This window comes from Ammodytes marinus, assembly GCF_949987685.1.
Source record: "Ammodytes marinus genome assembly, chromosome: 8".
Taxonomy (NCBI): domain Eukaryota; kingdom Metazoa; phylum Chordata; class Actinopteri; order Uranoscopiformes; family Ammodytidae; genus Ammodytes; species Ammodytes marinus.
This window is the reverse complement of record NC_137212.1, coordinates 6,162,434-6,188,534: the sequence shown is the minus strand read 5'-3', so window position 1 is coordinate 6,188,534 and position 26,101 is coordinate 6,162,434. Positions and strand designations below refer to the sequence as shown.

Below are 26,101 nucleotides of genomic sequence, written 5' to 3'. Positions count from 1 at the left end.
CGGTTAGCCAGCCAACCATGGCCGATTCTCTGTGGCAGGCAAAGCCGCGCAGTGACCAAGACTAACTGTGAATACATGCAGACCTTAGAGGAGCAGAGAGAGATACAGAGAGACAGGGAGGGTTTGCATTAGCGAGAGAAAGAGAGGGAGAAAGGAGGGATAGCAAGCGAGGCAAAGGTGCTGTTTGAATGCATTCTGATTGCTGAGAAGCACCCATGCAAAAGTCACATCTAGGCTCACTCTAAATAATAACCATTACTTGCTCTGCTCCATCCACCGCCTGTTTAGCGCATTTGTTCTACAGTATGTGGTGTATACTGTAAGCGTATACATATGTGCACACATGTCAGACTCCAGCTGAAAGACATTAGTCAGGCCAGAAGGGAATTTTAGTGAAACCTGGCCCAGCTAACCAACTGCTTTGGTGATCAGCCGGTATAGAGAGATGTAGAAGACAAACATAGAGAAGAAAGAGAGAGAGAGAGAGAGAGAGAGAGAGAGAGAGAGAGAGAGATTCCCTGTGTCAGAATGTCTGTGCATACGTGCACAAATATGTATGTGCAGTGCACGCAACTCTTCCAGCATATGATTAACACACACAGATGCTGGGATCCCAAAGGCTCAGGTTGTAAAACACACATTTGCACACACACATAGATAACGAGAGAGAGAGAGAGAGAGAGAGAGAGAGAGAGAGAGAGAGAGAGAATGAAGATACAGTAAAGATGATAAAAGTTTCAGAATGTAGATTTAGCTCCTAAAATGCTATTAAAATCAACTGCACTGAGACAGAAGGATTAAAGAAAATAGCTATAGAATGCATGAATATGTATAAATCAGTGCCCGACTGACAGAAGATATACCTCACAAAATAATAGTGCACGGAGAGGTGAGCGTGAGGTAACTAGACAGCTGAGGCAGAAATAATGAGGGCAAAACAGTCAAAAATAGCAGAACGAAATGGTAAACAAAAAAAAAGTGCATAAGACATCTACCTCTAGCCTTCCTCTTACCTCTGCAGCTGCGTGTGTTGTATCCTTTGGGGACAAGCAACGTAGAGTGGTGGAGAGAGAAAAAACTTCAGCTTCCAACAGCACCGCTACAAAAACAGATCCACACTTCTTGCACACTCTCTCGCTCCTACCAAGGCAAAAAAGCACATGTATCTGAATCTACAAACCAAACTAAACGTGACCTCTAGGACCTAGTTTATTGTGTCTGTTTCTATGTCTACCTAGCGAGGGTTTGTGTGTAAAAAATGTATCCTAGACGGTGATGAATAGTGATGAGTGAAAGCAGAGTAGTATACTACGCTAGCGGGCAAGAAAGGCAGACAGACGGACTGAAACAGGAGAGCACACACAGAGTATACAGAGGGCAGACTGAGTAGGATGGGAGAGAGAGAGAGACCGAGAGAGAGGGAGGGAGAGTGGGACAGAGAGAGAGAGAGAGAGAGAGAGAGAGAGAGAGAGAGAGAGAGAGAGAGAGAGAGACTGCTGCTTCCTATAACCTAACATGAGAGAACAGCCCGGCTAGATACGCCCACCTCCTCAGCATGCATCAAACGAACGGACGGGGGAGAGTCGCTCAGATGCTCTGAAGTATGCAACGAGAGAGAGAGAGAGGGAGTGAGGGAGGGAGACAGAGGGAGAGGAAGAGGAAAAGAGAGGGAGAGAGAGCGAGAGAGAGAGAGAAAGAGAGAGAGTGAGAGCGAGAGAGAATGAGAGAGAGATAGAGAGAGGGAGGGAGGGAGAGAGGAAGGGGGGGAAAGAAAGAGGGATAGAGAGGTGGAGAGAGAGAGAGGGAGAGAGAGTAGCGTCCTGTCAGCACACAAGGCTATGTCTTTACCAGTCACAACCTCAGAGAGCAATAATCCACACCAGGTCTCACATCATCATCTATCATTCACTCCTACTGTTGACATTTATGCTTTATCATTTGTAATGTGTGTGTGTGTGTGTGTGGTGGTGGGGGGGGGGGGGGGGGGTAACATATAATAATGATAATATAATAACTGATGTGATGCTATGCTTTGGCAATACTGTTATCATAATAGCCATGCCAATAAAGCTTTTTGAATTGAGTTGAATGAGATAGAGAGAAAGAATGAGCGAGAGAGAGAGCGATGGAGAGAGAGAGAGGAATCATGTGTGAAGCCTGCAATCTGATCTGATCTGCTATATGCACGTTTGCATGCAAGGTTATGCACACATGCATACCCTCATAAAGGATCTCATTAACCCCCCCTCCCTTTTACCAAGCTACTCTCTCTCTCGACTCAACAGAGCCAGTGTGCGATGTGTGCCGGCGCTTCCAGTGAAAATAAATAAAACATCCTACGAACGAGAGGAACTTTAAATGTTTATGAAACAGTCAGTTTTTTTTTCTCTGATGATCATAGATGACCTGTAACAGCAAACGAGACCATCAGTGTAAAGACTGATATTTTTATACAGTTCTTCTAATACCTTTGCATGGGTGCGATTTTCCCGGGGACTTAGACTAAATGCTTTAAAGCTGTAAGACTGGAAAACCCTGTGTTTACGAATGCTACTAAATCAAGTTTACTTTGCTTCACAATCGTCATATTACCATTATTAATCTTACAAAGTCACATGTCAATACATTGCCTCATCGCAATGCATCATGGGGCATCTCTTTCAATGGCTCCGTCAACAAAATGCACATTCCACCGCTAAGTACTTGGGCGCTGGTGGCGTCAATACACTGCCGCTTTTGACCAAAAGAATCGACAAAAACTGAAAGTTCCTCATAGCCACATAAATCGATTCATCGGAAACATAATTCATTATGAAACATGATTGCTAGTGGTAGTAACTGGCTCTAATAAATTGGTAAAACACACATTTGCAAATGAACATATATAGGAAAAAGGGTGATTAAACAGCTAACTGTGTTGCTATACCTTGTCAGCCGGTCCAAAATATGCAAACGTTGTGTACAGGGGGGTTTGTTGTTGGGAGGTGAAGTGAAGTAGACTTTAAGGCATGCTTCTCATTCTTGGAGTGCACTGTTCCCTTTCGCTCAACATGCTTTCATTTTCCCAGCTGTGAGAAGGTATAGGTGGGGGGGGCAGGAGATGTGTGTGTGTGTGTGTGTGTGTGTGTGTGTGTGTGTGTGTGTGTGTGTGTGTGTGTGTGTGTGTGTGTGTGTGTGTGTGTGTGTGTGTGTGTGTGTGTGCGTGTGCGTGCGTGTGTGTGTGTGTGTGTGTGAGTGTGCAAACTGCCACACATCACCAACCCCTGCAGCTCTAACCGTGAGAGCCCCGTGCCTCTTGGGACAAAGCCGTCCTTGATAAGGGCCAATTCCTATGCTGCAGGGTGCATGGAGAATGGCCCCTCATTACCACCACAGGTTAGGGGTTAAGTGAGTATGTGGGATCAGCACAGTAGGTGGTAACATCTCTGAAATGTCTCAGCATCCTACACACAGTATATAGGAGCACGTTGTATCAAATAGCACAAGGTAGAATCAACAAAGTCCTCCTTGTTTTTCCTTTAACCAGTGGCTTCATGACGGATGAATTTTCCATCACCATTTCATCGCTCAAATCTTTCCTGTGACCGACCAACGACCATCCTCTTGCACAAAGTGTTTGTGTTCATATTGTTTAATGTGATTTTTTTTCTTGCTTTATTTTAGTGCTATACATGTTGTCCTCTTTGTGTTTTCTATTGTGTATTAGTCATAAAATGTATATTAGTAGTCATTCAAAGCTAAACCTTGCATATTTCCCCTGTGTACTATAGGCTATATTGTATAGGACACACACACACACACACACACACACACACACACACACACACACACACACACACACACACACACACACACACACACACACACACACACACACACACACACACACACACACAAAATGCTCCCCTTGAGACAATCATATATCAGAAGGTGACGAGGGAAGTGAAACAGTAAAGCCCTTCTATATAATGCATGATGGCCATATAGGCTTTAGATGGGATGTGGGGGGACATAACACCTCCTTCCCTACCGTCCCTCCTTGTTAAGTCTGAAATCACCTGCTGGATATGACAACTCTACGATAATCTGTTTCATGAGGCGATTAGTTAAAATGATATGGTGTGGTTCAAAGATGATTCCGTCCCAAATAATGACATGAGGTTTGGGTTCACTGGATCATTCAGTGAAAGTCAACCAACCAGGACTGAAGATTGCAAAGATATCAAATATGAGAGGATGGTGACTTGACTGAATGCATTTCTATCACCACACACACACACACACACACACACACACACACACACACACACACACACACACACACACACACACACACACACACACACACACACACACACACACACACACACACACACACACACACAATCTAGGAATGTCAAACTAGTTCCATCCACAACTGCATCAGCATCCTCACCACAACAACACTTGATATATATCCAGGAAAGCAAAATAAACATACGCTGAGGCACAGTACTAGCCCCATCGATACATCTTTGCTGCTGACCAAGCATCCACTCTGCAGCAGCGGTTCGGCTGTCCTGCAAAGCCTACACACACCATCGTACTGACGAGATGCCTTCTGACGGCATGCAAAGGAGGAAACGACGCACCTGTCATTTCTTATTTTTTACGCTGCAATCAGGTGAAGCGATCCTACCCGTAGTGTGAAAACATACGTCAGCAACAACACTCTAGCCATACAAATCAACACACTACAACTGATAAGGCTACAAATACGCCGAAACGGAGCTTAAAATGGGCACACTCTCGCGTTAAGCCCTTAAAGCTGCGTTTGTTATCTGTCTTTTATGGAAGGAAACAGGACAAAATCGTACATAGTTTCTTACCGTTTGAATCGTGGAAGAGGGTCGCCTCTGCCCGCTGTCAGATGAAGAGATGCTCCAGTGGAAGTGGGGATGATGCTGGACAGTTCGACCTCCGTCTCCATGGACACGGTTGCCCCCTGCCGGTTGATGGAGGAAACTGACCCTAACGGCCGTTTTTAACCGTTTGGTGACTTGGTAAAATATAAGCGCTATTTTGTTTCGTGTATTTATGTTTAGGAAATATTTAATGAAATATATACAGACAGTAAATGTTACCACATGCGTCTTGTTGATAGACGATATGTTAAAATCATCTTTTTAGGGCTAAGTTCTGCAAAATGACAATTAATAAGTCAGACAAAATGCAACTAAACAGTACTTCCGTTTCATTCATTCAAAATAAAAGCATAACAATGTTTTCCAAGTAATTATCCTGCATTAAAACGTACAATAATAAAAGTACGAACAAAAGGTCGACGGCAAAACTATAAAACAAAAATATTAAAGTTTAGGTAACTAATTGTCGTTGGATTCACCGTCTACAGACACATTTGTCATTTTTATTTTGAAGGAAACATCTAAACTGCTACAGTCTAGCTTGACGAAGATCGAAAGAGAACTACAAAAATGGTCTTTAAGGGGCCTGAATTAAATAGTCGACTAACTCTAAGCCTGACATGTGAAATGTAAATATTTCTCGTTCTTTCATTATTTTACAGAAGTCTTCGCACGTTTAAACGTTTTACGCTTACGTCTGGAATAAGTGTAATACCAGAAGTGGCAGTTATTGGGACATGTTCGCTGTATGTGTTGATGTCGTGCCGATGCTTCACTGGCAATGCGGTCGCCTCTTGGTCTTCCATTAGGAAAAAGCGCCAACTTCTTGCTGCATCGTCAGAATCTTGAATCGTAAAATACACTGTGAATGTCGCTTGGACTGGATAATAACTACAATATTTACCGAAATCTCAACTTGGAATGACTATTTCAGGTAAGAGTTTCGAAGCTGTAGACGCTGTGTGGATTTGTAGTTTCCTTTTGGTGAACTGTTGGTAACGACATGTTTTCTCCTCCCACTTCTTCACCGTTTTTGACCCAGTTTTGCCGCTGTGCTGTCTGCAAAGTTCTCAATAACACCACTTCACTGTGCCCTATATGCTTTGTTGTAGCCTCTTCCCAACGTTAAAAACACAACAGCAGTTAATGTAAACGGCTATGATTTCAAAGTTGATGGGGGTCAATAAAAACATGATAGTAACCAGTAAGTTAGCGTTAGCAGCAGGCTAACTAACGTTTGTGTTATATGATGTAACGTAGCCTACTGTCGGCAACTTCACTTTGATTAAGTGAACCAGACCTGCATGTATTAACTTAATCTACCCAGTTTTGTTGTATCAACGTAACTGCGTAGCGCTGTATAAACAGTGCGCAGTTACTTTCGGTCTCGTTGAACTGCTATGGCGCCCGCGGAATAAAATGCTGTATTACCTTTTGTTACCAGTGAGAGGCGCTGTTGGATCTATTTTAGGAGCGTAAACCGAGGTCTTGTGGATAGAAAGATGCCAGGCCTGCAAGGTGAAACTGCTGTAGCGGCGGTGAGCAGCCCCGTCAGGAAGAGTAGGCTGTCTCTGAAGTTTCTACAGAAGAAAGAGACTAAACGAGCGCTGGATTTCTCTGAACCTCAAGCAGATGAAGCCAAATCAGTTGAACCCGAGGAGCCGGAGGCAAGGTGGGTCTAATGTGATGTCAATGTGTGATTTACTTGGGGTCACCCTGCCTTGTCTGGGCAAGGGTGTGCCTGACTGGCATTTTGATAAATAGTGATATGTTATTGTTATCTCATAATGTATTAACTTTGCTGAAACTATGATTGAAAATTAGCCTATTACTCATTTTTGTTTAAGAGTTTGGTTTCAACAGCAGAAGCAGTGTGAAATGATGTTCCCATGTTGCCCAGAAAATCACACAATTATCTAGTAGCTGATGATTATATTTTTTTAAATATTAAAATTAAACCTTTTGTCCCCCCCCCTCTCCTCCACTCTATAGCAGCTGTGATCAGGTGGTCCCTGGTCCTTGTCCAGCCTCTCCAGGCCTTCCTCTGTCCTGTGAGAAGAAGGAGAGCTTGGTGCCGTTTGTGGGGCTCAACAACCTGGGCAACACCTGCTACCTGAACAGTGTCTTACAGGTGGGTCTGCTCTTCACCACAGATGTTTGTCTTTAAAGGTTGAGTCAGCAATTCTGGAGAACGCTTGTTGTTAAAATCACTTTTCTTAAAATGCTAGCTGTTAATACTGTGTGTTGTGAGAAAAAAAAATGGTGTAGAAAGGCTCTGTAAATGGGTATGTAACCACAAGGCCCACCATCGCTAGCAACATGCCTGTTTACAGAGCCTAGGCTGTGTGTTAACACTGGGTTTCTTGTAAGCGCACACTCAGTATGCACAAGTAGCTGATTTTGAGGAGATATTCTCTGATTTTGACAACAAACATTATCCAGAATCGCTGACTCCACCTTTAATGGCTGTCTAAATAAAACTAAAACCATTGTACATCCCTTGTCTTCAAGAGAGAATTATAACACAACTTAACAGGAAAGCTTGTTTGGTCTTGTCACTATGAATATATTTGAATGTTTGTCACCAAGTGTTTGACATGGTGGCCATTGACAAAACGGTGCCATTAAGTTGTTTTATGGCCGATGTAGTAGATAAGTGTCATAAGTGCCACATTATATTGTGTCCCCCTGCCTGTGACATACAGTGTGGTCACATCGGTTCCTCTCACTGTGTCTTATCTGAACCAGCAGTGTTTGAATGTAAACAGACAGAGGCAGACAGACAGGCCACTGAAGGTTTCAATCACACCTTCATTGTTGTACGATCCCCTCTGTAACACCTGTTCAAATAGAGTTTGTGTAGCCGCAGGGTGATATTTCATCTGCTTCTGGAATAAGAGACGTATAGAAGAACCAACATTCAATATGTGTTGGTGACAAGTCTTCCTTTAGGCCACTGGTTAGGAAACAAGACAATCTCGTATTCTGTGTGAAATCAGACACATTTTAAGAGTTGTATTACTTCACTACCAGTGTTTCCCCTAGAATTTTTTTTAGGCCCGGTGGTAAGAGCTGATAAAGAGTATGCATGCCGCGTGCGTACCAAATTTCTAGAAGAAATTGACCAAAACGAACCCCATTTGGGATGAGCCTCTTTTGACAGCCTGTTAAAAATTAGGGCATAGGGTTATGCTTTCACATTCAGTACGTTTGTACATGTGGTGTTTCTCACAGGATTTTTAGATCCTGCTGGGTGAGAATGGACATTCTAGGGGGGTCTGGGGGCATCCCCCTGCAGAAGAAACCTTATCCTTTTTAAAGTTAAATGCATCAATCTGGTGCACTTTGAGAGGCGGAATCTGATTAATTCTGTGCTCTGTAAACAACATATGCCCTGCCTATAACTATTTTCTGTAATAATTTGGAGACACAAGCCACGTAAACTATTGAAGAAAAACACATGGATTTCAATAAAAAAACAATAAACACTAAGATCTAATATAGACAGGTCCTGTTTAGACTCATTTCTGGAATAATCTGAATCACCTCACCTTGAAGCTAGCCTATTGAAAAATGTTCTTTATTTTTTTTTAATGCAAATAGCCTTGTTGAAAATAAATGAATTAACATAGGCTACACATCATGATTAGCCTATCAACATGTGTGCTACATAAGGCAAATTCCCTATTCCGACCATTATATTTCATCTAGCCTATTTCTCAATTTAAAACATACAAATAAAGTAGCATTGAAAATACAAAAACATAAAGCTTGTAGGCCTACAATAGCCTGCTGTTTTCAAGATAACTTGACAGTTAAAACAATAAATAAATTAATATGTCCCTTGAAAATAAATGAATGCTTTTCTGAGAATGTCAAAGGCAGTAGCAGTGTGGCACTTCGGTAAACTTACTGAAACGAGTGCATGCCGTTTTTTTCAGCGCTGTCTCAGCTGTTGATACAGATTGGTTGTGTTGCCACGGCGACGTAGCGATTTTAACTTTCTAAACTTTGCGCAGCACTTTTTCCTGTTCAACGTCCCTGTTACTGAGTCCTTAGTATCTCCATAGAGCAGGCGCTGGTTTTATTTTCGCCACTAGTTCAACGTTTGCTTGCTAGTCATGCTCCTGCTCATTGTCTTCCGTGTTTTAACAAGTGCGCACCCGCACCGAATACACACGCGCATCGCGCCGCGCGCAGACACACATACACACACGCAGACACACAGATCAGCTGATGGGATGATCAAACGAGAGGTTGTAAAGACAGGCGCACACGAGGGGTAGACCGACAGTGCCGCGCAGACGCGCGCATATTATTATTACGGAATCAATGAAAAATTGATAATAATTTTTTTTTTTTATTATTTTTTTTTTTTTAAGTTAGGCTGCTGTTGGCCTGGCGGGGGGTCCCGTTGGCCTGGCGGCCCCGCCAGGCCTGTACAATGGTAGGGGAAACACTGCAGTTTGTACGCACTGCGTTGACATTGTATAGCCTTCTATCTACAGTCTTGAAAAGGTATTTTTTTCTTTACAATAGTCTAACATAGTGATTTGAGTAAGTTAGCAAATTCCAACCATATGTAAAATTAATTTGTGGATTAGTTGTAATGACTAAATGTTTTGTGTGTGATCCTGCAGGTTCTGTATCACTGTCCAGGGCTGAGAGAAGGCATCAAGAAGCTCTACAACCTGTCTAAAGCCAGAGAGAAACCAAAGGAGGAAACTGATAACAGCGACGAGGTGGGTGGATTATAAATCTTTCGTGTTTGTTTTGTTTTTCAACAACATTTAAAACGTAAATCAATGGCTTAATATTTTAGACGTCAAGTTTGCACATTTATTTTTCGGCCAGTAGATAATAATTATTCCAATAAAACACACTTGATCCTGTCATTGTGTCCCGACTTTCTGACTCAATTAAGCATATTCATAGATCGGATATTAAGCCAAAATTAAAATACCTGTCTTTTATTATTATTACTTAATGATTTCTTGTGTGTGTTCTATTTCCACCCCCACCCTTTAAAAGGTATTTTTAACTTATTTATTTGTATCCCCCCCCCCCCCCTCTCAGCAGTCATCAGGTGTGGTGTCAGAGGATCTACCGGCTCAGCTTGAGCTGCTCGGAAGCTTCAACAGTCTGATCACGTCAGTGGAGCAGCTGCAGTCCAGCTTCCTGCTCAGCCCAGACAGCTTCAGTGAGGGAGAGCTGGCCACACCGCCGCGCAAAATACTACACACACTACGGTAATGTCAATGATGGGGTTATTAAGAATCAAAGACTGTGTCAGTGGCTGTCCAAAAGCTTTATTCGAAATACTGGCATTCGGGAAACATTACAGCTTTTACAGTATATTACAGAGAAACCATCAATAAGCTGTTTTACTTTCAATTTGACGTGACTCCATTCGTGATGTTATGATGATTTGTATTTAATGATTCACGAGTATAACATTTAAAAAAATAATCACTATTGCCCAATTACATTTTTTCAAACCAAAAACTGAATATTTCCTTAGAACAACAGTGTAAAAAACCCAAAGCGTAGCAGCACACACTCAACTCAAGCTCAACATTATAAATTCTTCTTCCTTCAGTGAACTAATAGTGATATATGTGCATGCTTTTACAGGCAGCTGAACCCCATGTACGAAGGCTATCTCCAACACGACGCCCAGGAGGTGCTGCAATGCATCCTGGGATACATCCAGGAGGCCTGTGAGACCATCAGGAAGGAGCAGGACGCCGTCGCCGAGGTTACGTTAAAGAGTGTTGTCAAGTTGGAGTCTGTCACCTCGACGACAGAATCCCAAACAACCACCACAGAAGAAGAAGACGGCCTGGTCAGCGGCAAGAGGAAGAGCGACACGGAGGTGGGCAACGCCAAGAAGAAACCCAAGTCTGTCAAGGCCAAGAAGTCTGACTCTCCGGAGGACACCGGTAAAAACAGGCCGCTCACTCGCTCCAAGAGAAAGTCCTCCAGTGACATCACACAAGACAAAGACGGAGAGACGGAGGAGGAAGAGAAGAAGAAAGTGGACAAGGAGGTAGGGCTGTGCAGCTCATTTAAATATTATCGCTATTTCAATTTTAAAGGTGTAGTCGGTGATTCTGGAGAACGCTTGTCAAAAGATAAATAATAATAACCCGCACACACACGCACACACCCACACACACGCAGTACGGACAGGTAGCGGATTGTGAGGAGATGTTCACTGATTTTGACAAAGTGAATTTGACAACAAGCGTTCTCCAGAATTGCAGACTCCACCTTTAATGTCCAACAATTATGAAAATAATGAGATAATCGACTTTTACATGTCAGGTCATGTTTTTATTAGTTTAATAATTATTATATAGTTAAACTTTATTTAAATTAGACAGCTTAAAAGTTACTCATTGTTGTGTTGTTAAATTGTTATCTCAATATCAATCAAAATAATCACGACCATGATTTTTTTTTTTACCACAAGGAAACCCAGGAAGGAGGGAGCGACGGAGAGGGGAAAGGAGAGAAAGAAACTAAGGAGGGGAAGAAGAAGAAGAAAGCCAAGCTGAGCTGGCTGAGGCCGTCCGGGAAGCAGCCCAGTATCTTCTCCAAGTTCCGCAGCATGGGCAAGATCAGCTCCATGACGACCGGAAAGAACCAGATGAAAGCAGAACCAGAGAACACACAGACTGGGGAGGAGCCACTCAGTGATAAGAGCACTGAAGAGAAACCACAGCAAAACATGGCCGAAGACAAGAAGGCAATTAAACAAGAAGGTACGGGACTATTCATATAAGGGGGACGTGGGCAGTCGTTAGTAATGGTTTAATAAAGGCTATCTGTTTTTAAAGGTACAGGAAATTATGGGTTTATCAAGTAAGAATGATAAATATCAAACTCACAAACTGATGGGTTTATGGTAACTGAGAAACAAGTGGTTATAGTTAACCAGTACTTCCAAAGACTAAGTTTCATTTAGGGAAATTGGTTTTCACATACACATTTGATATCCCAAGGTCTTGAAATTCAATATAAATATGTACAAATATAACACGGCTCGAAATTCCCCGTCTCTAAATTTAACCTCAGCATCTGTTCCTAATATTACTTCACACACACAATCTGAACACTCACTCATCCCTGTGTCTCTCTGTGTGTGTTTGTTCCCTTCAGAAGGGCTGGACCTGATGGAGCGCTTGTTCCAGGGTCAGCTGGTTCTGAGGACGCGCTGTCTGGAGTGTGAGAGCTTCACCGAGCGGAGGGAAGACTTCCAGGACATCAGTGTGCCTGTGCTCGACGACCAGCCCAGCAGCCCTGACGACCTGGGTGAGGGTGAGGGCTTTACACACAACTCTTTAATAGAAGCGCCTATACATTGTTCTCTCATAGCTCTAACAGGGTTCTCACGGATAGGACATTTTATAAAAGTTATAGAAGTTAACTGTTTTCTAAAAGGTTTGGAATGAACCAAATTTTTTGAAAAAGTTTAGAATTTACACACATTTTGGCTAGTGTTTAATATCATGCATAATAGTATCTTGACATACTATTGTTTAAAATCTTGCTTGCTTATCTGCAAGAATGCCTTGGAAGTGCGTGTTTAATAATGAAAGACAAATATAACACATGGCTCAAGAAAAACGAAGTAAGAGTCATTAATGAGCCATAAGATTGCAAAACAGGCCAACCTATTTAAAGTTACTTTTACATGGTAAAATGCCATGGACGAATTTGGAAAATGTATTGGTGAAAAAGTTTGGGAACCCTGTCGGAGCATTCTTTGTTGCTAACAATATAGGTACATTTAACATAAGCTCATTTAAAATAACTGTAAAAATGCCATAACATGAATATAATCTTTTATTAATAGTAATTCAATACTAATAGCTGCTATCCTGTCTCTCTCTCCTCCCAGTCTCTCCCGACCCTAAGCCCGAGCTGAAGACTCTGAAATGGGCCATCGGTCAGTTTGCGTCCGTGGAGCGCATCGTGGGAGAAGACAAGTATTTCTGTGAGACGTGTCATCACTACACGGAGGCTGAGAGGAGTCTGCTGTTTGACAAGACGCCTGAAGTCATCACCATCCACCTCAAACGCTTCTCTGCAAACGGCCTAGAGTGAGTTTGACTGTTCAGTTGTGTGTTTTTGGTATCTTTCTTTTAGGCATGGCAAGTTTATTTATACAACACTATTCAGACACAAGGCCAATCAAAGTGCTTTACAGGGGCAAGATTAAAATACATCAAGTATAGAATACACATTACACATTTAGTGATTTTTTTAAATACTTTCAATTATGGTGATGACAAAGAATAACGTTTTTTTATTCACAGAAATTCAGATCTTTTTTTTTTGCATTGTTTTATTAAGATCTTCATTTAATTATTTTTAAAATCAAATGTGAAACTATGTTTTGAATCTTGATTCATTTAAAGTTGTTAGACTAAGACAAGTAGCAGCAGGATTGTGATCACACACACACATCATAGGTTTCATAATCATAAGAAAATGTAACTTGATAACGGTATCACAGGAAAAGCCTCACCCAAATGTTGAATCATCGATTTGAACACAATGATAGACACGTGGTATTCTTCCACCATATATTAACCCCCCTCTCCCTGTGTCCTCTACCCCCAGATTGGACCCATACGCCGGCCTGTCTAAAGTCAACACTCCCTTACAGACTCCTCTGACCCTGTCTCTGGAGGAATGGTGCACACGGCCCTCCTCCGCCAAAGGCCAAACCTACCAACTGTTTGCTGTGGTCATGCACAGCGGCGTCACCATCAGCAGCGGACACTACACCTCATACGTCCGCGTGTCCAACTTAAAACACGCCAAACTCTGTCTGAAAAAAAGCTCTGACGGGAAAGAAACGGGGGATGAGGAGGAAGAGAAGAAAATAAAAGAGGGAACGCGCGGAGAGAAAGGCGAAACGCTGGACTACGACGACGGAGAGGTTTCGTTTAGCGTCAATTCGAAAGGACAGAAAACTGCGAATTCGGCCAGTGGCAAAACGGGAGCTAAGAAGGTATCGGAAGGTAACGTCGTTGGACTATTGGGAGGCCAGAGAAGCTTGTCTAGTAGCTACGATATTGGGAATAGCACCAGCAAACACACAGAGAAAGCAGCAAGCAGTGGAGCGACAGAGGGGTCCAAACGGCGGAAAACTGTGAGCCAAAATACAGAAGCAGGAATTAAGAAGGAGACTGGGAGTGAAGAGGAGGCAACAGAGCAGCAAGCTTTGAATAACCTATTAGAGTTTGAGGGAAAATGGCTGCTGTTTGACGACTCTGAGGTGCGCTTGTTTGAGGAAGATGAATTCCTAAGAGCGTGTTCTCCGGAAATGTGTTCATCGTCCACACCTTACCTGCTGTTCTACAGGAGAATGCCTGAGCCTGCGAACTAATCACACACACACACACACACACACACACCCCATCACCGCTGTTGACTCACTCGGGGCTGTGCTAGTCGGGCTTTTTGGCAGCTACACACACAGACAGAGGACAGTTGTATTTTTTTGCAATACGACAAACTGTGGCGGCCATTTTTTAAAACTGAACTTCAATAATATGCTACTCATGGGATTTTTTTTTTGCCAGGACTCAACCCGGATTTCCATGAGCAAAATTTGAGTTCAAAGTCATATTTTAGAAATACAGAAATATATAGAAATGGGGATCTAATTGTTCTACATTCCAGGGAAAATGTTTTCCTTTGTGAGATGATTCTTTGTTTTTTGGTCTTTTGGATGTGTCCTTTGTGTCTGTAAACTGAGTACAATGTCTTTTTTTCTTGTCTGTACTATGATTTCTTGGGACACTGGGGCATTGATAGTGATGCTATAATTTTTGTCATTGTCTATATATCACACATCCTGTTTTTGATGTTTTCTCGTGAATTGAGTTTGTACGGATACAAATTTACAATTTGGGAAAAGCACTTTTGAACTAAAATTGTATGAATGAAAATGTTGTAAAATGTCTTTATTTTTCTAGCAGAATACAATTTGATCATTCTTTAACTTGCATTGACATGAGACTATCAGGGCTGTGTCTACTGTCTACTTGGAATAGATTTAAATAGAAGCCAAAAATTGTTGCCATTTGCAAACCAATGCTGAATATGCTTCAGTTTTTTTTTTTTGCAATATTTTCTGTAGTTTTGAGGAAAAGGTCCAATATCAATGTCTGTTTTTGCACTGATTCCTTGTTGCTAAGTTTAGTTTAGTGTCGGACAGATGTGTAACAAAAATGGCAGTACAGTATGTATTTAAATTTGTATAGAAAACACACTAAAAGGTAAGGCATCATACTCAAATAATACTCAAAAGCCCAAGGAATAAGGAGCTTTTCCAAGGTGCCAATACAGAGTGAAGTGGGTTAAACTTAAGGCTCATTTAGGACACATCTAGTTGGCAATTCATTGGTTGATTGTTTTCTTCATAGCTGTATATTCCAGAGTTGATGACGCATTGTCAAACTAAAATGCTTGATATTTTACAAATGTCAGGCATGTTCCAGGTTAAGTAATTTTTGAAGACAACTGAAATACATTTTAACCCAACAACTGGAGTTGTTTTTAAGATGTTGGCCAGTCCTAAGCTTCTGTTCCCGCTCACAATCAGACAAAAGGAAAAATACGTTACATTTATAAGGTAAAAAATAATCTGTTCCTCAAATATTAACGTTCAACTGATCTAACATTGCATTAGTTTGGTCAATAAGCTATTTTTTAATATAAATATAACATTACAGGTGTGTCATATAAGCTATTACACTTTTTTTCATTTAAAGTATTCAGTAAGGTGACATCTCAGGTTGTCTATAGATCCGCTCAAGGCTTCAGGAAAGGGTGTTAAAGCTAGTGTTGCAATTTATCAAAATGCAATTAGATCTGATTTAATATTGGGACAACAGCCCCTGTATGTTGTCTCATTTAAACTGTACCTCATTCCAGCTGTATATATTTTCACGTCGGCAGGTTCATACTATAAGCAATAAAGTTTTTACCTTCCAATGTCTTCTGTCGATCCTTTTCATCATTGACAAACATGGCAGAACACTTATGCACTTCCTACTGCAACATTAAAGCTATATTGCGTAACTTGTCACCCCCATGTGGAATTCCAAGGAATTACAACAACACTGTCAGCACATCTACATGAGGAAAGACTTCTGTAATCGTGCATAGATTTTATTCCTTCTGCTGTACGTCCAGGTTTGTTCTTATAGCAGTAGAATCAACAACTGAAACATTTCTTGGGCTGTGCTTGGGATTTTTCTGAGCTCCTGCGCCAGTGTCGGGGGAGACGTCACCAGTTTGTAAACTCTGTCATACTGAGACATACAGAGAGAGTTTTGTGGAGCTGATTGGCTTAAACAACATTGAGTCAACTTATTTGGCGACGCCTTGAATGTAACCGACAATTCACTTACATGAAAAGGTTACGCATTATAGCTTTAATCCTACATAAACACAAAAATACCACATTTGGAAGCAAGAAGATTTACCAGCAGACACCCAACTGAACATTAAAATATTTATTTAGTAAAATATTTAAAATAAACGAAAACTACATAAAATTATACAAGGATGCTCAAAGTACCTACCTTTAAAACATTCTTTCAAACTAAAAAATGATAATAAAGCATCGTGATAAATAATGGTACAATTTTTTGCATGTTTTCGTTGTTTTTTTTTCTTTTGAATAACATAATCTTTCAAGTTGTAAAATGCATTGCTACACCGTAATAAAAAAAGTGCACACATGAAATTGAATACAGATTTTTTTTGACACATAGTACATGATTAAATAGACACCTTGACTTTTAAAATCGTACCTTTTCTGCAGGCAATTGTTAATAAAAAATACAAAAAAAAAAAAAAATTATAATAATATGGGTTTTTGGCACTTTATTTAACCAATAAAAAGGATCTTAGGGCATGCTTTGTGTTCAGTGGCTTGCTAGTTGTCTGAATGCTTAATACGTTACTATTCTATTTTGTTTAACGGTAGCATTTGCATCACAAACGTACAGACTTGTTCCCTTGTGTGACATCGCCAGCAAAGAAACAATTCTAAAGGCCAAGGTATCTCTTCAATCGTTAAGATCCACTTGTTCGTCCCTCTGATTGTGTAACAGTTTGTCTGTAAACAAATTAAGACACTGGAATGACGTACCAAGTTTCAACTCCTCTCGCCTTTTCTGTTAGCCAGTCTCTCTCCAAAACACTGACTTTGAAGACACTCATATTTACACTCGAGAATAAATTAATATTGCAATTTGTGTTGTGTGTGTGGGGTTGTGTGTGTGTGTGTGGGGTTGTGTGTGTGTGTGTGTGTGTGTGTGTGTGTGGGGCCTGTTTTCTCTTCATCTTCAAAGTTCAAGCTTGCGAAGACTCATTCTGCTGAAGGAATCTCTGCAAAATAAAAATAAACATTTATTGATTTGAGTTTTTTCACTGAATATTCTTCACCATAACTGACATACCGTAATAAATTGATAAAAATGTACTATACTGATATGATATTGTCTTATTATGTAGAGGATATTATAGAACAATTCTTTGATATTCCCTGATTTTGATCCATACAAATAAATACAAACACAGGACATGGAGACAGGAAAACAGCATCATAAAAATGTTGTCTTGAAATCCCAAACTACCTTGTCAAGCTGTCCGTTTGCTGCATGATTTTTACAGAAGCAAGAAAACAAACAAATTGAATTCAACATCCAAGACATATCATCTCACAGACACAGACACACACACACACACAGACACAGACACACACACACGTCCTACCTGTGTGAGTTGACCTGCAGTACAGGTTTATAAAGCTGGGGGATCTTTCTGTTGATGAGCGGCTGCAGAGCCTCTTTCAGTCTGTGGTAGTTCCTCTCCAGCTCTCTCTGGTATTCCTTCTGGTCTGGACCAATCAGGCTCTTGTTCTTACGCAGCGCGTCTTCACACCTGAGGCAGAAAGGTACATCACATACTAGAATTGAGATATCTGTACTATACTCTATCTTAATTTTAAAGGGGCAATGGTTGGATGCCAAAAATGAATGCTATAATAGATTTTTTTTTTTTTATGTTTAAGCCCCTATATACATTTTATTTTGTGTTTGTATTATTTTAATAACTGAACATAAAATATTTTCTTTCCTAAATGTTCAGCTAACTGTATAAACAGCTTTGAAAATAGGTGTTAGAATAAAGAAAATGCTGTTTTGCACAGAAATGAACATCAACCCAAGAAATGGAAAAGGAAATCTAATATATTCTCAGTACTTTGAAGTACTGCAACTCATATAATTGTGAGAATTTTCTCAGAATCATAATTATGTGCTTACAACTCAACAATAAGTCAACTGTCCCGCAAACACATTCCCTATATGCAGTTAGTTAGTATTCACTCATATGTGATTCACCATCCACAGTAGTCCCTACCTCTTAGTGAAGTCCTTGAAACAGAGCCGCAGCTTATTGTGGTGTCTGTACAGTTTGGGGTCACTGGGAATCTCTGACAGGAACACCTGAGCCACCTCCAGAGGCCCCTGAGGAAAAACACAAGATTATTACAAGATGATCAATATATGGCTTTAGATATAACAATATTTCTATCACCATAGTTTTAACATATTTATTTATTTGTTGACAAAAGATGGAAACTTCTTCACTAAAGCAAAGAAAGATCTTTACAATTTTTCTGTTTTTAATATGATATTTTCTGGCGTGCCCCTTTAAATCTTTACCTGGTTGACGGTTGTTCCCACTGATCCCTGTAGAACCATCTGCAGCATCTTTGCATCAGCAGGGTCCTGGTGGGTGGCAAAGGCTAACTCCTGGGTCTTCTTCTGCATGTCCTCTATCGCCACCTCGATGGGGCAGGATATTACCTGGGACGGGACAAAAAGAGAAAATATGTATTCAGGGAGCACAGTTATGTAACTTGAAGAAAAGTCCCATGTTGTACTGAAAAAACAAATACCACAAACACTGGTTGTATGGCAAATACATGTACATTCAATTATATTCCATTCTAGCCAGAGAAAAATAAACAGCTCCCTCTTATTACTACCTACAGTAACATCAATATATCATCCTTCCACACATGTAGGTAGAATTCAGCATTTTATTTTGCACTTATAATTTAAAAAAATGTAAATCTTTACTAATGGTTTGGTTAGGTGTTTGAGAAATACATAAATAAATCTGAACCTGATACATAATAAAATGAAAGGAGGAAGACAGCAGGATGTTAAGCAGTCGAAACTAACTATACAAAGTGAATACTAGTCTCTGTATACAAGACCACTCAAGTTCAAACAAAATGAAAGTTTTCTTGCACCAGTAGTTTTCTGTAGTAAACAGTTGAACCCACCTCCTCCTTGTGAATGATGTTGATGCGTGTCTTGATGTAAGGGAATGCGTGGGAGGTGGTGAGGATGGTTTTGCGTTTGTACTGCTCGTGCAGGTCTCCGTGTGCGCGGCCGTCCAGAGTGAAGGGCGTGCAGTAGACGAAGCGACGCAGGTTGTAGTTCTTGTCAAAGTACGTGATGCGATCCTTCATCTCGTACGTGTCAAAGTACGGCTCGACGTACGTGATCTGGACAAAGGCCTAGAGGGAGAAAGAGAATTATATATTTTGTCCTCCGTTTAAACCAGCAGTGTGTAGAATTTTGGGTTTTATTTCCTAGCAGATTTTGTAGAAAATAATTATAAAATCCATAAGTACGTTTAATTTAGTGCATAATAGCTGATTTTTTTTTTTTATTGTTATTTTTTTCCTTAGAAAGGGTCTCATATATGTCCATATTTCTCCATACTTTGGACCAAGGCCTTGTCACCGCCATTTTGGAAGTGTCATAGTTGGAATGTCATCAGGTGCATTGTTTAAAATTTAGAATTGCTCTTGTCCTTGAAGGCCACTGTAGCTTCTGTTATTATTCGAAAGGGGTGGGGTTACCCAGGGAGCGTTGCATTCTAGAACTTTCTAGAACTTTCTTGATGATGTCATATTACACACTGCACCTTTAAGGTGGAATCAGCTATTTCCTCCCAATCCACTACCTGTCCGTACTGTGTGTGCACTGTAAAACACGTGGTGTTAAAACACAGCTTAGTTAACGAAGGCTGTGTATTACCAATGGATTTTTTTTCAGTGAGGTAGCGGATGGTGAGGAGATATTCACTGATTTTGACAACAAGCATTCTCAAGAATCACTGACTCCACCTTCAAAAGATGAAAGCACAAAAGAAAGGCCCGCATTCTCAAAACTGATGTATTAACATTACATTATCCAGGAATTTGGGATTGTACATTCTGATCATCACCCACCTTATTTGGGTCCAACTTGCACTTGTCAACTGGGTTGGAATCCTTGATGACTTCTACAGAGTCCTCTCCAAATCGCTCCCCATAGAAACCCTACAAAGAAACGTAGCACAGAGCCTCCACATTAGTTTTAAGCAGTAATATACCCGTATTAAAACACAACAAACAACAAAGATATCACAAAGTAAATCTAGGGCCTTTATGGTGGCATTTACCTCTAGCCTGTGGGAGATTTCTGCCAGCTTGGTGATGGCCGGCTCTTTGTAGACAAACTCCTGCTCGTCCAAGTCACCAAGCTTTGAACCGTAAAATCCAACTCTGAAGTACGTTCCAAACATCCTCTTTCCATCCTGAGAGAAGTAGAGAAATGTTAGTGCTGAGCAAGACTTGTTTATTTTCGATACAAATGTTAAAACACATCTGTCGGTACGTATACTAATATACTGTGAACCAATATGCATGTGCAACCAAATGAGGGATTTCTGGTTCATCTAACAATTCTAGACTTCAGCTCCAGTTGTGTCTGTGTAGTTCACGGGGCTAAAAGGCACGGGAGAAAAGTTGTAGTTGACAAAGAGAAAAAATAAATTCAACTGCAAGTTCCATCCTCGGCAGGGACATCTGAAAACATGTAGCTAGCTAACATGGAGAACCATTTCTTGTAGGAAGTGAAATGTGTGCAGATCCGACAACCTCCAGATTTGAATCTAAACAGCTGGTCAATAGTAAACACAGTCCCACAGTTTTGAGCAGACATGACATATGTATAAATTCCAGTTTTTTTAATAGCTTGTTCTAAACCCAACCACCCTGGGATATCTTAGGAAGTATTAACGGTCAGTGATGAGAGTACGGCAAATCCAGAAACTGATACTTGGAAAAACAATCCAAAAAAGCAACTTCACTTTAAAACACATACTATGCACACAGCATGTCTAATACAAGTGTATACGAGTGAACAAGTGCTTTTGTGTGTACAATATGAGAAAAGGAGAAGTTGCATAGGTTGGCATCTGAACTTTATTAAAGGATAATTATATAAGCCTTCTTGGTGACTAAGTTTGAGGCGAGATTCAAGTATATACTGCAACTGATGATTAAAAAATGAAGTATAAGCAGAAACTTAAGAGGCCCTTAAATTAAACTAAAGAACTTACCACAAGAAACAATTAAGTTAAGTGGGAAGGAAGGGTCGGCAACCGGGGAAATCAAAGAGGAGAAAAACAGAACAAATTTTAATGAGGAATGTTGTTCCTCCAGAGAATTTAAAAAAAACAACAAAAACTAACAGCAAACAAACAAACAAACAAACAAACATATCTCCATTGATTATGAGAAAGAACGTAAAGTCATTGAGGGGGGATCCAGACCATGCAGAGGCAGACAGCAACGAAGGAAAATGAAAGATAAAGTGAGAGAGCCACCACCTTCAAAAGCACAACATGCACTCTGGCTTTTGTGCACTTCAAAAAATAAATACAGAGTTTCATGCAACAACAAACCATGTGAACTCAGGTTAATACTGTTAACAAAAGAACAGAATAGAGATGGAAAAAATAAATTAATTAATCAGGGGTCGATTTAGTTTGAACTAAATTAAAAGATTGCTATTAAAAGAAAGGGCAATAATAAGAACTAATTGAAATCAAAATGAATTGGGGATTACTGTGAGTTGAACCCTGTTAGAAAATACCTGACTGCCTAAGGAATTTGGTTCAAGTTTCGTCCTAATGGAAGACTGCAACACCTTGTGTTTTAAAAAGCTTTCTTAAAGCTATAGTGCGTATCTTATATCTACTGTTGGGGGGGCGACACCAGTTTTTTTGGTGCCAAACTGAGAAATACACAGTTTTTTGTGGAGCTGCAACCGGCATTCATTTCTATTGCAAAGTTACTCACTATAGCTTTAAGTGCTAGTGGAAAGGATGACCAATGGCTAGAGCAGGTACTAACAGATACCCTTTGCATATAAAAACATTGTACTGAAATCGAGCCCTGTGGTTGAAGATGAGATGAAGTGTGCCAGTCAATGAGTGACACACACCAGCAGACAGATGTGAGGAGACAGGGAGAGGAGAGGAGTGTGCAGGTGATGCATTCAAACGCTTGTCATTAGTGTAGGACACTGTGGCTCCCATGCACAGCCCTGCCAACATGGTCACAATATGAAAACAAGCTCCTCTGTGGACATTAGGAGGAGATGGAAGGTCCCAAGCCGGGGCAGACAGCTGACATTGTCCGCAGATGTTAATGGTTTTGGATGTACAGTGTGTAACAAAGCAAAGAGAGCAAACTGAATGCCCACGACTAGCAAATACAAAAAGATGAGTAAATAAAAAAGTTACAACACGAAGAAGATTAACAACATGAGCAAAGGGGCCAAGCAGGAACTGTTGTTTAGCCACCTACCTCCCAGCCAGTACTCTGTGTGACAAAGAGAATACAGGACATGTAAACGACAAAGCTAACACACCCAGTACAGAGAGTGTGGCATCCAAACACACAGTAACGTTACAGCAAAGAATTATCCTCCTTGAAACTAATCCAGGTAACTAGATGTTAAGCTGTAGAACAGTGAGACGTATAAGGGCCACGTTGAGAAAAAAAGAAGTATAACAAAATGATGCGAATATATTTTTCTCGTAAAATAATGACTTTATTTTTGTAATTTAAAAAAAAATAACGTTCACTAAAAAGTGTTCTTATGGAGAGCAGTTGCTCTGCACACCAGACAACCGTAACCTTGCCCACACTGTTACTTCACAACACCATTATGATTCACTGGCCTTCAACACAAACCACTACGGGAGTCTCTTCCCACGTCGTCTCATGCAACATTGGTTTACATTTTTACAGATATAATAAAGCATGCGAGGTATCTGTCCAATAAATGAATGAATAAATATGCTGGAATTAAGAACCATGCAGCTCTGTGTCTGTGTGAAGGCTAGGCAACCCTTCCAGGAAATTTCCAGTCGTGTTTTGTTATTGTTTACTCGTGTACAGACCGTAAAGAATGTAGAGTATTCTGAGGCATTGTACATGGAAAAAGTTGCCCCTTGTAGCCTGACCTTGGTTCTGTCACGTGTGTGTGTGTGTTCGCCAATGTGTGTGTGTGTGTGTGTGTGTGTGCCCATGTGTGTCTGTTCTCCCGTGTGTGTGTGTGTGTGTGTGTGTGTGTGTGTGTGTTTACCTGATGAACTATTTTGCCGAATGCTTCCTGTAGTTTACCATGGATGGTTGCTAGCTTCTTAGCATCCCTGTTAGCTTCATGGACAGGGATCAGAACCTTGTACACTTCATTTACTGCCTCGTACATTCCTGCCTGGAAGGAGATTGAGAAAAAACATTACTCCTATCATTACTCCTTGTTAACTGATTTTCTGGTAACAAAGTTTTTTCAGAGTGACTGGATTTTTTTTCAACTCTAAATAAAGCTTTGTCTTTTGTATAAAATAAATAAATAAAAATAAATAAAAATTGATTTTGCTGTGACAAGATCTGGGAAAGATAAATGGCCGAATACAATGACATGTTTCTCCAATTATCTGAAAAGTAACTTTTACATTTTTTTTCTCCAAATCCCCTGACTATGTCCTTTGCTTGATTGGTTCATTCATGTGTTCCTCTCCCCCTCCTCACCATAGAGAAAGAAGAAGCAGCTTGCTCCAGGAGCCCCACCAGGCCGATCTCTGTGAAGTATTTCCCCGAGCAGATGCCCTCCTCATCGGGCGACACCACGTCATCAGAGACCGCTGACTCCTCCAGCACGTTGGAGGAAATGTTCTGGAGCAAAACAAGCAAACCCATCAGCACACATTTCTCTTGCTGAGACTATGCACACACACTACATGCACATCTCAAAATTGTATTCAAAAAGTGAAACTTTCATATATTCTAGATTCAGTTCACTTCATGTGTGAATAAACATACTTTAAAGATGGTTGCCATTTCTGTATTATAAATCCTTTTTTTGATTGGTTTTATGTAATATTCATACATTTTGAAATACTGGATTTTCCATACCATGAGCTGTTATCTTCAAGATTAAAACAAATAAAGAACTGACACATTTGACTCTGTGTAATGCATTTAGATTATGTGAAAGTTTCACATTTAGAATGAACTTTTCCATAATATTCTATTTTATTCTTTTGAGTTGCACGTGCATATTCATCCAGTGTTGTGTTTACCTGGAAGGTGACGCAGCCTACGGGCAGGTACTTGCGGTCCTCTAACATGCTGAGGTATTCAGCCACCAGGGCGGCGCTGTGCACCAGACACTGAGCCGCCTCCGCGTGGTTGTTCCTCTCGGAGTGTTTACCCGCCATGTTCTGAAGCCACGTCAACCGCAGGTCTGGAGACGTCTGGTAACCCTTAGCAATCCTGGAGATGGACATTAATGCAGAAAAGACAAACATTAAAGACCTACTTCACCGGTTGGAATATGAAGGTGTTTTGAACTCTGAGATCCTATTTAGTATAAATGTGCAAAAAAAAAATTAAATTGGTTCATCCTAGCCTGAGAAAAAGGCAGAAAGAGTGTTTTATGGTCTCACTGTCAAACCCTACATTTTTCTTACTGTGACATCACAGTAAGACACATGTAGGGTTAGGATTAACAGGACAGCTGGGCCAAGGGAAGACTGAGGGAAGACTCAGGGAAGAAAAACCTCATTCATTATATTATTATGGTGATTTTATAATGATAGAACGCTGGTTCCGTATGGGTGAAGTATTCCTTTAATGGTTATTAGGTCAAAACATTGGTTAAAAGACACACTTACCTTGCACTTAATTAAACTAACATTGTTATGGTTGACCATCCAAAAACCCACAAAGATCTGTTGCGGCTACACAACTTTGTGAGTAAACCAGTTATTATTTATTAATTATTATTATATGATCGATCTAAAACATTAATAGGACGCCCCTTAAGCTGCATTCTGTACCTGTACATGAGATCTATGAGCATCTCTGGGTCCTCCTGGTGCTCCTTCATCTTGACCGTGTCAGAGAGGATCATGTGAAGGTTGAACACAAGGTCCTGGACCTGAGAGAGGAAAGAAAATGGAGACCTTGAGTTACTGCCTCCACTTATCTCCATTTATCTTACAAGGTTACATGGTGAGTTACAAGGTTAAGTCGAGTACATGGGTGAAACATCAGTCAATTCAGTAAATAAAATAAATATTTGATAATAAGATGTCATTCAGTGAACAGTCTACTCTACTCTAGTCAACTAAACAGTTAGATAATAATATTGATAAGTTTATTTATAGAGCACTTTTCAAAATCCACATTACAAAGTAGAAAGCAGGAGAATCAAAACAGAAACAGACATGATTGCACTCAGGGAAAATGCCAATGATATAAAGATTACAGCATTTTTTAATTTACAGTAAAAAAAAAGCTAGATGTATGACTTGAGTACCTGGTCTGGGAAGGTGGTCTCCCTGAGCTCCAGGTCTTCCTCTGCGTAGGTCAGGATGGTCTTCAGAGAGCGACGCAGAAACTCCTCGTTAAAGTTCTGAGACGTTCCCACCAGCGACGAGAGGGACATGGTCACCTGCATCTTCACCCTCGCAAAGTTCTGGAAACACAACCACAAAGACAAGAAAGATATTTTGGTCAAAGCTACTGACTTGTGTGTGTGTGTGTGTGTGTGTGTGTGTGTGTGTGTGTGTGTGTGTGTGTGTGTGTGTGTGTGTGTGTGTGTGTGTGTGTGTGTGTGTGTGTGTGTGTGTGTTTGTGAAAGCTCTGTCTGTTCTATAACAAAAAGGAAATGATGCATTCAGCAGTGATTGGGCCTAAATTGGATGTGTGATTGCGGTGTTTGTTTTTGTGCTAAAAA

General features: G+C 40.6%; 3 protein-coding genes across 8 annotated transcripts in view; 1 reads left to right on the top strand and 2 right to left on the bottom strand.

The window, feature by feature from the left end:
- Nucleotides 1-1,134, bottom strand: part of kank4 (KN motif and ankyrin repeat domains 4) — a 91,392-nt gene extending 90,258 nt beyond the window's left edge. Inside the window, exon 1 of the mRNA XM_080033129.1 lies at nt 1,014-1,134. The gene's annotated coding sequence lies outside the window, so the exon portion shown is untranslated. The remainder of the gene's footprint in view (nt 1-1,013) is intronic.
- Nucleotides 1,135-5,725: 4,591 nt separating this feature from the next.
- On the top strand, nt 5,726-15,904 carry usp1 (ubiquitin specific peptidase 1). 5 transcript variants are annotated; one of them, XM_080032032.1, is made up of 10 exons: nt 5,726-5,838; nt 6,349-6,576; nt 6,900-7,035; nt 9,545-9,646; nt 9,981-10,153; nt 10,539-10,953; nt 11,380-11,671; nt 12,069-12,227; nt 12,811-13,012; nt 13,536-15,904. In XM_080032032.1, the coding sequence occupies exons 2-10, from the start codon at nt 6,407-6,409 to the stop codon at nt 14,305-14,307; spliced, it is 2,421 nt and encodes an 806-aa protein (XP_079888158.1). In that variant the 5' UTR covers nt 5,726-5,838; nt 6,349-6,406; the 3' UTR covers nt 14,308-15,904. The 5 variants fall into 5 exon arrangements, with proteins under 5 accessions (XP_079888158.1, XP_079888157.1, XP_079888159.1 ...); XM_080032031.1 differs by having other exon boundaries at nt 6,897-7,035; nt 9,984-10,153; XM_080032033.1 differs by having other exon boundaries at nt 6,897-7,035; nt 12,072-12,227.
- A 525-nt stretch (nt 15,905-16,429) lies between these two features.
- dock7 (dedicator of cytokinesis 7) overlaps nt 16,430-26,101 on the bottom strand; it is a 69,128-nt gene continuing 59,456 nt past the window's right edge. For both annotated transcript variants that reach the window (XM_080032051.1, XM_080032052.1), the window contains 13 exons: nt 25,682-25,840; nt 25,200-25,300; nt 24,441-24,633; nt 23,890-24,033; nt 23,441-23,572; nt 22,657-22,671; nt 20,463-20,588; nt 20,251-20,340; nt 19,294-19,530; nt 18,665-18,808; nt 18,360-18,466; nt 17,712-17,879; nt 16,430-17,324 (listed from right to left, as the gene is read on the bottom strand). In XM_080032051.1, coding sequence (XP_079888177.1) covers nt 17,282-17,324; nt 17,712-17,879; nt 18,360-18,466; nt 18,665-18,808; nt 19,294-19,530; nt 20,251-20,340; nt 20,463-20,588; nt 22,657-22,671; nt 23,441-23,572; nt 23,890-24,033; nt 24,441-24,633; nt 25,200-25,300; nt 25,682-25,840 — 1,659 coding nt within the window. In that variant the 3' untranslated portion in view covers nt 16,430-17,281. The remainder of the gene's footprint in view (nt 17,325-17,711; nt 17,880-18,359; nt 18,467-18,664; nt 18,809-19,293; nt 19,531-20,250; nt 20,341-20,462; nt 20,589-22,656; nt 22,672-23,440; nt 23,573-23,889; nt 24,034-24,440; nt 24,634-25,199; nt 25,301-25,681; nt 25,841-26,101) is intronic.

Coding starts and splice junctions, on each gene's coding strand:
- usp1 (XM_080032030.1), top strand. CDS start 6,407: ATGCCAGGCCTGCAAGGTGAAACTGCTGTAGCGGCGGTGAGCAGCCCC. Junction 10,954..11,379: donor AGAAGAAAGTGGACAAGGAG/GTAGGGCTGTGC, acceptor TTTTACCACAAG/GAAACCCAGGAAGGAGGGAG. Junction 13,013..13,535: donor TTCTCTGCAAACGGCCTAGA/GTGAGTTTGACT, acceptor CTCTACCCCCAG/ATTGGACCCATACGCCGGCC.